The sequence below is a fragment of the Diceros bicornis genome, chromosome 35, assembly GCF_020826845.1.
Source record: "Diceros bicornis minor isolate mBicDic1 chromosome 35, mDicBic1.mat.cur, whole genome shotgun sequence".
Classification (NCBI taxonomy): Eukaryota; Metazoa; Chordata; class Mammalia; order Perissodactyla; family Rhinocerotidae; genus Diceros; species Diceros bicornis.
This window is the reverse complement of record NC_080774.1, coordinates 24,870,298-24,882,618: the sequence shown is the minus strand read 5'-3', so window position 1 is coordinate 24,882,618 and position 12,321 is coordinate 24,870,298. Positions and strand designations below refer to the sequence as shown.

General features: G+C 40.8%; 1 protein-coding gene across 19 annotated transcripts in view; it reads right to left on the bottom strand.

Moving 5' to 3' along the window:
- The window catches only part of SFI1 (SFI1 centrin binding protein), a 98,272-nt gene that overhangs the window by 65,054 nt on the left and 20,897 nt on the right, over window positions 1-12,321 (bottom strand). For 12 of the 19 annotated variants that reach the window (XM_058531822.1, XM_058531825.1, XM_058531820.1 and 9 more), the window contains 2 exons: window positions 6,516-6,689; window positions 4,963-5,034 (listed from right to left, as the gene is read on the bottom strand). The exons of 3 other annotated variants lie outside the window; for them this stretch is intronic. In XM_058531822.1, the coding sequence (XP_058387805.1) occupies window positions 4,963-5,034; window positions 6,516-6,689 (246 nt within the window). Of the gene's footprint in view, window positions 1-4,962; window positions 5,035-6,515; window positions 6,690-12,321 lie in introns of those variants that run through there. 4 more of the 19 variants (XM_058531828.1, XM_058531839.1, XM_058531837.1 and 1 more) reach the window with 3 other exon arrangements.

Here is a 12,321-nt window from a genome sequence, read left to right as displayed (position 1 = left end):
AAAGAGTTGGAGCGCCAGCTGCCAGAGGAAGTAGGGTCAGGGAGAATTTTTTTTTCAGGATGGGAAAAATAACAGCATTATGTGCTGGTACAAAAGACGTAGTAAAGAGGGAAAAATTGATGATGCAGAAAAGAGAAACAAACTGAGAGAGTGATGGTCTTGAGTAGGCATGACGGGAATATAGTGCAAAAGTCTAGGATTTTGCCACAGATGAGAGCAGACAGTTCATCTGCCTAACAGATGACAGGTTACACGGTGACAGATGCCGTTGGGTAGATGTAGTGGAGGGAGCTTGTGAAGGTCTCTCTCTTTTTTTTTTTTGTGAGGAAGATCAGCCCTGAGCTAACATCCATGCCAATCCTCCTCTTTCTGCTGAGGAAGACCGGCTCTGAGCTAACATCCATTGCCAATCCTCCTCCTTTTTTTTTTCCCCAAAGCCCCAGTAGATAGTTGTATGTCATAGCTGCACAGCCTTCTAGTTGCTGTACGTGGGACGCGGCCCCAGCATGGCCCGAAAAGCGGTGCGTCGGTGCGCGCCCGGGATCCGAACCTGGGCCGCCAGTGGCGGAGTGTGCGCACTTAACCGCGAAGCCACGGGGCCGGCCCTGAAGGTCTCTTTTGTTGTCTCTAATTGTCAAGGCCATTAGCTAAAAATTAGGAAGAAGTATTGATGAATTAAATACTATAAATGGACATGACTGTTTTACTTACTTCCCAAATTAGCCAAAAAATTTTGTTCAGATCTTCTCCTCAAAAAAATAGGCGAATACCTCGCATTTCAGAGTGCTTTTTTTTTTAAATTAATTAATTTATTTTTTCCCCCAAAGTCCCAGTAGATAGTTGTATGTCACAGTTGCACATCCCCCTAGTTGCTGTATGTGGGATGCGGCCTCAGCATGGCTGGAGAAGCGGTGCATCGGTGCGCACCCGGGATCCGAACCCCGGGCCACCAGCAGCGGAGCACGCGCACTTAACCGCTAAGCCACGGGGCCGGCCCTCAGAGTCCTTTATATACGGACACATACTGTATTATTTTTGCCCTACTAATTCAATGGTCATTTTGGTTCAATTTATTAATGATAAAACAACTCCAGTTTATAATAGTTAAAACATTCTCCAAGAACATAAAAGCATTATTCTGCAGTTTCTGGTATGATATCATTCCTCTCTAACATTCCTAAAAGTAAGAAATAAATAATTCAGTATGGAAAAGGCCAAAAAAAGCAAAGATCATATGCCCAACCTTCCCCAAAGTAACAAAAACATAATCCATTTGATTTAAAAAGAGATTGCGATTTGAAAACAACCACCCCATCATTAGTTTCTAAGTCAATGGAAACATAGTGTGAGAATTCTAATTCTGATAGATGCTCAGAGAACACACATTCTCACTCCTTCATTTTACAATTTGAGAAACTGAGGCCCAGAGCCATAACTTATCCCCAGATCAAGTAATTAGCAAGGGTCCGGGTTAGAACCAAAACTCAGGTCTCCTAAGTTTCATTTCAGTATTTTTTCCTCTATACCCTGCTACCACTCAAGAGCAAAGAAAGTAAAAGAGTATAATGTGACTGTTTTAAAGCAGTGTGGAGACGTCGGTCACTGGTTAACCCAACACCCACTGCCACGCCTCTGCTTCCTCACCGGCATCTACTATGGAGGCTGGGAATGTTTCTTTCCCAATCTCCTCTGTAGCTAAAGGTGACCAGTGACACAGCTCTGGCCAGTGATGCAGAAGTAGAATGCAGCTGGGGGTTTCTAGAATAGTTCCGCTTTCCTGATAAAGAGACAGATCGAGCTGACACCACCCTTCCCCTTGCTTCCTGTGTAATGTTAGGACAGTCATCTTGCAACTATGCAGTGTGTCATCTCTGAGGACAAAGGGCCAATATGATAAGGATGATGAACTAGAAAGGTACTGAAAGCCTGAGTTTTTGATGGCATCAATGAACAGCTGAATCAATACCAACCTCCAGACTGCTTGTGAGAAAAAGCAAACCTCAATTTGTTTAAGCCCTTGTCAGACTTTCTCTTTCTTAGAGTCAATGTGGTTCCAACTAATACATTCAGCATTTCCCAAGTACTTGGAATATAAATAGGTATTATTCAAAAAGAGGTTTCTAGTTAAATATGGGTCAAATATAAGTTAAATAAAATTAAGTAGGAAAAGGATTTGGGGAAGATAGTGGGAGCAGCAACATAGTTTTTCAATCTCTGAAGCCCCATAAAACACAGAGAGCAACCATGAAGCAAAACCAAAAACTCATGTATCAGTTACAACGAAACTAGCTGACATGGTATCCCCATGAATCCAAAATACAAGCAGGTGAAGACAAACGACCCATAGTCAAAAGACCCGCACGGTATTAACATTTGTACAGGAGGAAGAAGGAGCAATGAGGGTGGCATCTGAGGAAGCTAAGAACAGGAGAACCCCAAAACAGCCAATAAATTGTACTGGAAAAAGCAGAGGCCCAATTTGAGACCAGCAGCTGAAATGGAGAGTTCTGTCCTTTCCATTACCAGAGCTCACATAAGAAGAACTGAAACAGGGGCTGGCCCAGTGGCATAGCAGTTAAGTTTGCACGATCTGCTTTGGTGGTCCGGGGTTCACTGGTTCGGATCCTGGGCGCAGACCTACTCACTGCTCATGAAATCATGCTGAGGCGGCATCCCACATAGAGCAACTAGAAGGATGTACAACTATGGCATACAACTACCTACTGGGGCTTTGGGGAGAAAAAAGGAGGAAGACTGGCAACAGATGTTAGCTCAGGGCCAATCTTCCTCAAAAAAAAAAAAAACAAAAGCAGAAGAACTGAAGCAGCTGCAGCAGCCCAGCCCCTACTGTCTAAAAAGCAACATGCCAGGCTCCCTGCTAGGACAGGGCTTTATACTGAGGAGAAACTGCTGGGAGTAGAATAGAAATTGAGCAGGAGAGGGACAACAGAGACAAGGAAACAGACGATCAGACCAAGTATGGTAGGGAGATAGAACCAGGATATCCCACTGAGCAAGCCGTCATGTTTTTGAACACTACAAAAAAGACAGAAGAGGGAGCTCTGTGAAACGAGGAAAGCTTAACTGACAGCCTTACTCTAAAAGTTCAGAAAAATTAATTTCACATCAAAATGAGCAACGGAAAAGTATTTGAGGTCAAATCCTATACAAAGTTATTGTATGAGAAAAGAAAAGAAGCAAACTAACATTCCTACAAAGAAAGTACACCAGAAAGATGTGCCCACAAAACAGGAACAAACAAAAAATCCCCTGTAACCTACTAACTAAATGAGCTAAAGGAAAATAAATCCACACCTGGGCATATCATATCAAAACTTCTGAAAACTAAGACAAGAATCTTAGCTGAATCTTCAAAAGAGCAACAATTAGCCCAACAGCTTACAAATGGAAGCCATTAGACAATGGAATATCTTCAAAGTGCTGAGAAAAAAACTGGCAGCCAAGATTTCTATACCCAGTGAAACAGCCTTCAAAAATGAAGGTGAAATAAAAACATTTTTAGACAGACAAAATCTTAGTGAATTCATCACAAGCAGACCTACCCTAAAGGAAATGCTCAGGGATGTTCTATGATAAAAGGAAAATAATCACAGATAGAAACCTGGAGATGCAGGAAGAAAATAAGAGCAACAGAAAGGGCAAATATATGAATAAATCTAAATTAATATTAGCTGTATGAAATAAGAATAATAATGTTTTGTAGATTTCAAAATATAAACCAAATTAAAATACATTACAATAAGGGCATATAAGTGGGAGATAGGCAGGCAGAGTTAAAGTATTCTAAGGACCTTGCCTTGTTTGGGAAGAGGGCAAAAGGACCAATTAACATTAGACTCTGAGAAGTTAAAGACACATGTTATATTCTTTAGAGTAGTCAATAAAAGAAGAATAAAAGATATAACTTCTAAGCCAATGGGGGGAAAATAAATTACTCAACTGAATAAAAAAACAAAAACAGGAGACTTCCAATAATGGCAAACTAGGTAATTCAAATCAATTCTCCCACTGAGCACAGGAAAGGCAGGACAAAAGAACAATGTATTTGAAGGCACTGAACAGCTGCTAAGGCAGTGAAGAAGGACAGGGCCAAGTCCAGGAGAAGAAGGAAAAGCAGAGGAGAATATGCCTAGTGCCTGCAGCTGGAATGGGCTGTCGCCACATTGTGAGCTTCACTGGTCAAGACACACAAACGAGATGGGAACAGCAGGGCCCTGCACAAGGAGTACAAAGAAAGATTTCAGAGAACACAGGCAGGCCAAGTTCGCTTGAGAGACCATGAATCAAGAGACCTTGGGTGATGCTCCAGATTAGGAAAGCCAAACCATCAGAAAAATGAAAGAGGAAAGGTTGTAGGGGAGGGAGGGAGAACCTGTAACACTTCAGTTTTTAAAAAATGTTTACATTCTCAATGGCTGCCAACTCCCCCTCTGAAACATACCCTACCCTGGCCCCTTCTCTCCACTACACAGCCTCCTGCATGGAGTCCCTGACCCTGGTGGCTCCCCCTGCAGTCCACTCTGGGCACTGCAGCTAAAGAGATCTTAACCAAAACCACAGCAGTGGGTGGAGGCCTACGCAAGCGAAGCTATGGCACAGGGACTCTCTTGACTAAAATTTCTCTCCCCTTGCCAACGCCAAGATTTTCCCCAGGTTCTGCCCCAGAACCAGCTAATTTGTGAGGCTCACCAGTGCCCTGAAGGAGCTCATTTACTTCTCCAGAGGGTCTTAGCGGTCCTCATTTACCTATGATTCCTTCATACACTCATTCAGTCAAACTAATACACGTTAAGTTACCATTATATTATATGCCTGCTGGAGGCTAAGGGAGGAGCAGGGAAGGAAGGTAACACTTGCCATTATGAAGGTTACATATGGGCTTAACACAACACAAAAACCTAGAATGAACTCAGCAGATTTGGTGTTCTGAGCTAACACTACCTGGCTTTAGAGGGAAATACTCTTCCAAAAGTCACTCGAATCCACAAATACAAGAACTTTCTGGCCACGCATCTGAAAGAAGGAAAGAAAGGATATACACATTTTAAAACTCCATTTGGCTTATGTCATCAATTTTCTAGAAAGTAAAGGGAAACTTTAAGGTTCCCTGGGGGAGAGATGCCAATATGAGTCAAAAAGTGAATCACAGTTAATCTTGCATCAAACAGAGCATAGGATGGGGCATATGTATAAAGCTAAAATCAAGCAGACTATTTTTTTAAATAATTTCAATATAAAGTATTTTGTCAATGAAGACTTCAGAGTTAAGGAGAAGGAAGTACATGATAATGCTTTTGTTCATATTATTCTTCCTGCTTAAAACATCTGGCAAATGTCCACTTACCCATCAAGGCTCATCTTCAGTGCTTGCTCCTATGTGAAGCCTTCCTGGACCTTCCCCAACCCAAACAGAGTGAGCTGCTTTGTACTCTTAGCACTCTGTGCCAACCCCTAGTGTAATGTTACGACACCAAATCATAGTAATCGGCTTGAGGGGTGCCTACTGCTCCCCTGCACTGTGAGCCCGACAGCAGGAAGCACGTCCTACAGTATCTCCAGTACCTAGCACAGTGCCTGGTACACACATAAAAAGATGGCTTGTCTCGGCCAGTTAATCTCCAGGTTCAGCTTGGAACGCTCTTCTTCCTCCTGCCCTTTATCTGGCTTATTCTTACATTATCCTTCAGGACTCGGCTTAAACTCCACTTCCTCCAGGAAGTCACTGCTGGCTACACTAGCGGGGCTGTTCTTGCCATATGGGCCTATAGTACCACATCTTTCTCTTCTCCTAGCACTTATCACACTTTGTTGTTGTGGCTTATTTAAAAGTCTGTCAAGCCTACCTGATTTTAAGCTTTCATGAGGTCATGGATCAGGAATATCTTATTCACCCTGTATGCTGAGCATCTAGCACAACACCTGGCCGAGTAGGCACCTGATAAATTTTTGTTGAATGAATAAATGGATGCCTTTGATAGACCTAATCAAGAGTAGTAGAAAACAGTAATTTTTCTTGGACCATGTTTAGACTTTTTCTGGAAGACTCTTTACAGCTTACACATTGTGGGGCACAACTGGAGAACATGAATGAAAACACTCAATGACATATTTTATATCTGCAGATTCCTAAATACAATCATGTACCGCATAACAACATTTCAGTCAACAACAACCATATACGCGATGGTGGTCCCATAAGATTAGTACCATATAGCCTAGGTGTGTAGTAGGCTACACCATCTAGCTGTGTGTAAGTACACTCTATGATGTTCTCACAATGACGAAATTGCCTAATGACGCATTTCTCAGAATGTATCCCCGTCGCTACGTGACGCATGACTGTATCCCTTTCTTCCGAATATTCTGCCATGAAGAGCAGGTATCAAGATCTCCAACTACTTGAGATAGGACAATAAAAATCACGCCCTCATTTTAACCAAGAAGGGAGAACAATGGAAAAGTCACTGCAGACAGATGACTACTTGCAAGCTCACCTGATGCGCAGTTCTCTTAACCGGCCCCTTCGGGCGCAAGCATGTGAGGCACGATGCTGCACTGGACGACTGGCGCTGGGTGTCTCGCTCTGGAGCGCAGAGAAGACAGAGGACTTCTTGCCGGACAATATCTTTGGAGAATAAGGTTTTTTAACTGCACCATCCCTAAAAGACCTTAAATTTGAGGAGTAAGGGGGAAAGGAGAGAATCAAATTACCTCTGCATGTGATGTAAATACCTTTTAACATACAAGTGAAATTAAACAGAGAAGCTCATTGAGACTGATGATAACCGTGCTTCAGGGACAATAAGCAGCCCAATCTCTGACAGAAACACCTGTCAGCCACTGGAAGTGGGTACTGCTGGGTTGGCTCTAGGCAGGAACTACAGAGCTGGAGGGAACCCTGGAGTCACTAGTCCTAACACACTCTTTTTTAGTATGTCATTTTAAGGGGAATCATTTACAAATTGGAAACAGGTTCCTTTATATAAAAAACAATTAGGAATGATTTTCAGATAATGTGACTTTTATATCAATACGAAACCACACACTTTTACTAAACACTAAATTTCTGACTTTTAATCCCATTTCAGAAACATTGAGAGATTATCTTATTGGTATGAACTCATGATTAAAAAAAAATGTATAGGAGGAAGATGGGCACAGATGTTAGCTCAGGGCCAATCTTCCTCAGCAAAAAGAGGAGGACTGGCAACAGATGCTAGCTCAGGGCTAATCTTCCTCAACAACAACAACAAAAAGAAGTATGTCAGAGCTCTGCCTGCAGGAAATATCTAGAAGCAATGACATCCCATAGCAATGAGCATACCTAGAGCTCAAATATTGTTTCTAAAATACCACTCCCTACTAAAAGGAACCAGTGTTCCTTGGAGATATGACTGACTTTCAGGTCTGGGACAAGGAAAATACAAATGAGTCTGGAATATCTTATTGGGTCAGAAAATAAAAAAGTGTTCAAAGAATGAGGGGAGTGTGTCAAAAGGACACAGGAGCCAGCTTGAAAGGGCTCCCACTGGCCAAATCTGGGAAAATTTGAGCAGTAATAGATTAAAACTGACTGAATAAAATAGGAATCCATAAATCCATACTGATAAAAATAAATAAATGAATAAATAAATACATAGGGGAGAATGTAAAGCTCTATTCTGTAGTAGAATGCTAACTAATAAACTTAGAAGGAATGAGAGAATTAGAAAATCATCATTTAGGAACCATCATAGTAATAACTGATTCAGACAAGAATCATCAATGGATGCAATGGATGCAAAAACAAGTGGATTTAAGTTTGTGAGGAACAGGATATTAATGCAGTTTCAAAAAGTATCTCCCCACAAAATTCTTATTCATTACTTTATAACAGAGAAAACTGGCAGACACCATCTTAACCAAGTGATAAAAGTTAACATCAATGATAATAGGACCAAATCAACATGATGTGTCTCTTAATATTGATGCACTGAGAAGAACAGAGCATCACTTCTATGATATTCCTGCTGAAAATACACAACCTGTATCTAATTATGAAGAAACATTGAACAAACTCAAATTGAGAAATATTCATAAAGGTAAGTGGTCTGAACTCTTCAAAAATGTGTAGGTCATGAAAGGTAAGGAAAGACTGAGAAAGAATTCCAAATTAAAGGAGACTAAAAAGACAATGTGTAATCCCAGACCAGAAAGGAAAGGAATAAAAAGGGAAGTTTTTCTTATATTGTTTTCTTTTTGCTATAAATAACATTTTTGGGACAACTGACCTCAGCTTACTCTCAAATTGTTCAGTGGAAAAAAATACAGATCTAGATATAGTTGATTCTCATTATTTGCGGTAGTTATGTTCTATCAAGTCACCATAAACACTGAATTAGTGAATATACTGAACCACTGTCCCTAAGGGAAATACATGGTTAGGGTCCTGCAAGCCTTCGAAAACATTTTCATCAACCAATCAATACATAACCTTGTTTTATGTGTCCTTCTGTTTTAAGACACCTTATTTAATATATGCAGTGATGCACTAACACTGAACTCACAGCCAACAGCAAACTCATGCCTGAACAGAGCTTATCTAACATAATTACTTTCTCCATAAGGTATATTACAGCCTTCGTTCACTTAGGAACACTAGACAGCACTTCAGCACTAAGCTTGGGGGCCATTTTAAGTAAATCTAACAAAAGATGTAAACACTTCTACAAGGATAATTGCAGGACTTACCAAAATAGTATTTTTGGTATTTTTCCAAATCTGCTCTATAGATTCAAAGTAATCCCAGTTAAAACCCCAACAGTGATTATTTTAAGGGGTAGGGAGAAGACCTGACAAGTTGATTCTGAAGCTTATATAGAATTGCAAAAGACCAAGACTAGCTTACAGACATTCCTAAAAAAAGTACTAAGTGAGGGCTAGCCCAGTGGCACAAGCAGTTAAATGCGCGCACTCTGGGCCGGCCCCATGGCTTAGCGGTTAAGTGCGCGCGCTCCGCTGCTGGCGGCCCGGGTTCGGATCCCAGGTGCGTACCGACACACCGCTTTTCCGGCCATGCTGAGGCCACGTCCCATGTACAGCAACTAGAAGGATGTGCAACTATGACATACAACTGTCTACTGGGGCTTTGGGGGAAAAATAAATAAATAAATAAAATTATAAAAAAAAAAAATTAAAAAAAAAAAAAAAATGCGCGCACTCTGCTGCGGCGGCCCGGGGTTCGCTGGTTGGGATCCCGGGCGTGCACTGATGCACCGCTTGTTAAGCCATGCTGTGGTGGTGTCCCATATAAAGTAGAGGAAAATGGGCAGGGATGTTAGCCCAGGGCCAGTCTTCCTCAGCAAAAAAGAGGAGGATTGGCATTGGATGTTAGCTCAGGGCTGGTCTTCCTCACACACACAAAAAAAAGTACTAGGTGAGAGGCCTTACTCAGATCTCAGACTTATCGTAAAGCTATATAATCAAGACATCATGATTTTGTAGCAGGGACAAATTGACCATAAGAATAACGTAGAATGCCCGGAAACAGCTTGGGCTTAAACAGACCCTTGATTAATGATAAAGGTGGCACTTGAGAGCAATCTTTTCAATAAACTGTGCTAGCACTATTGGACATCCACATGGAAAAAAAGAAACTCACACAATGCAAAAATCAATTTCAGGTGGTCTAGAGAATAAAATGTGAACAGCAAAATAACAAAGCAATGAAGATAATACAGAGTATCTTCATGATCTTAGGGAACAACAAGGTTCCTTAAAACATGACAGAAAAAGCATTAATTAAAAGGAAAAGACTGATAATTTTTACTAAATTAAACTTTAAAACACCTTAATTCATCAAAAGATACCAGAATGAAAAAAGTGAGCCACAAAGAGGGAGAAGATATTTGCAACATGTAAAACATACAAAGAGGGGCCGGCCCCGTGGCGTAGCGGTTAAGTGCACGTGCTCCGCTGCTGGCGGCCCGGGTCGTGCACCGATGCACCGCTTGTCAGGCCATGCTGTGGCAGCGTCCCATATAAAGTGGAGGAAAATGTGCACAGGTGTTAGCCCAGGGCCAGTCTTCCTCAGCAAAAAGAGGAGGATTGGCATGGATGTTAGCTCAGGGCTGATCTTCCTCACACATACACACACACACAAAAATACAAAGAATTCATATTCAGAAATATAAAAACTCATAAATCTCAATTGGGGAAAAGACTCAATATACAACTCGGTAGAAAAATGGGAATAAGACTTGAATGTGTACTTCAAAAAGAAGAAACCCAGATGCCCAAAAAACATTAAAAAGCTACTTGACTGCAACAGGAATCAGGAAATGCAAACAAAAAGCACAATGAACTACCATTACACACCTACCAGAGTGGCACAGTGTTAGTGAGATGTGAGGTGACAAGCACACCCATATACTGCCAGTGATAGTATCAACTGGTACAACCAACTTAGAAAACCATTACCTAGCAAAATTGAAGATTCTCATACCTTTTGACCCAGCAATATATTCCCAAGTATATGCCCCAAACAGTGGTTATCAAAGTGTGATCCCTGAACCAATAGCATCAGCAGCATCTGCGAACTTAGCAGAAATACAAATTCTTGGGCATCACCCTAGAGGTACTGAATCAGAAACTCTGAGGGTATAGCCCAGCAATCTGTGTTTATCAAGCCCTTGAGGGCATTCTGATGCACGCTCAAATCTGAGAACCACTGTGTGCCACACAATGCATATGAAAATGTTCATCACATTCAAAAAATGGAAACAGCCCAGATGCTCATCAGCAGAATGGATACACTGTGGAATATTCTGATAATGTAGTATTATAGAGCAAGAAAAATGAGCAAACAACTATAGACAATGACATGGAGGAATCTTAAAACCTTGAGAGAAAGAATCAAGACACAAAAGAACACATACAATATGATTCTATTTATATAAAGGTAAACAGGCAAAACTAAACTGTATAGTTTAGGAATGCATACTTAACGGATAAAAATATAAAGAAATTTGAGAAAGTTATTATTAAAGGTGGGATAGTGGTTAACTCTAGGGAAGACGGAGTGGGTGTGATTGGGACAGGATACATAAAAGGGACTTCTGAAGTGGTGATAATATGCTATTTCTTTACCTCAGTGATGGTTACGTGTTTGTTTCAAAATGATGTATTAAACAGTACACTTTATGCACCTTTCTATATCTGTGTTATGTTTAATTTTTTTTAAAGCAAATACATTCCCTTCTCCGGCTCCCCCACCTAAAGCTGTAGGGTATTTGGGGAAACTAGGCCAGAGTTGGAGGCCACAAAGCTTCATTTTAAGGCCATGATTAATTTGCTTCAGAAGAGGAAATAAGGCAGGCCTGAAGAATACTCTGTAGATCTGTGGTAAACCTTGTCAGGGTACTGATTGAGGTTTCAAAGATCCCTTTTCTGTAGGATCAGCAGAGGCAAGACCTCAGCACCTATGATGGAACTCTGTTACCCTCCTCCAAGTCTCAGTTGATTAGAGCAGGGGGACTTGACTTACACTGAACCAACTAGATTCATTCTCCTAGGACTGAATTTTGAGCTGAGACACAGACTGAACAGGGTTGGGGGCTGAAGCACAAAGATGGCACTGCTCAGGGGGAAGGGTCCATATACCTGCTGAATAGGTCCCTCCAACTACGTGGGCTTCCACCTTGCCCAAGGCCTAATAGATTCTATAAAAACTTCTGTATGTTAGCTAGCATCCCAGGTTGCAAGCAACAGGAACTTAATTCAAATTAGCTTAAGAAAAAAAAAAAAAGTGTTAACAGTAAGCGTCCTTCAACAAAATTAATAAGCCTTTAGCTAGATTAACCAAGAAAAAAAAAGAGAGAAGACATAGAGCACCAAAAGTAGGAATGAAAGAGAAGACAATACCACTGACCCTTCATAAACTAAAAAAATTATAAGGGAATACTATGAACTTGATGCCAACAAATTAGACAACTTAGATGAAATAAATACATTCCGAGAAAAACACAAATTACCAAAATTGACTCAAGAAGAAATAGAAACTCTGAATAGACCTATAACAAGTAAAGAAATTGAATTAGTGATTAAAATCTTTCCTACAAAGAAAAGCCCAGGTCTAGATGGCTTTAATACTGAATTCTATCAAACATTTAAAAAATAAATGATATCAATACTCTATAATATAAACTCCTTCAGAAAATAAAGGAGGAAAGGACACTTCCAAGTTCATTCTTTGAGGCCAGTATCACACTCTGATACCAAAGGCAGACAAACATATCACACACACACACACCAAATACAGAT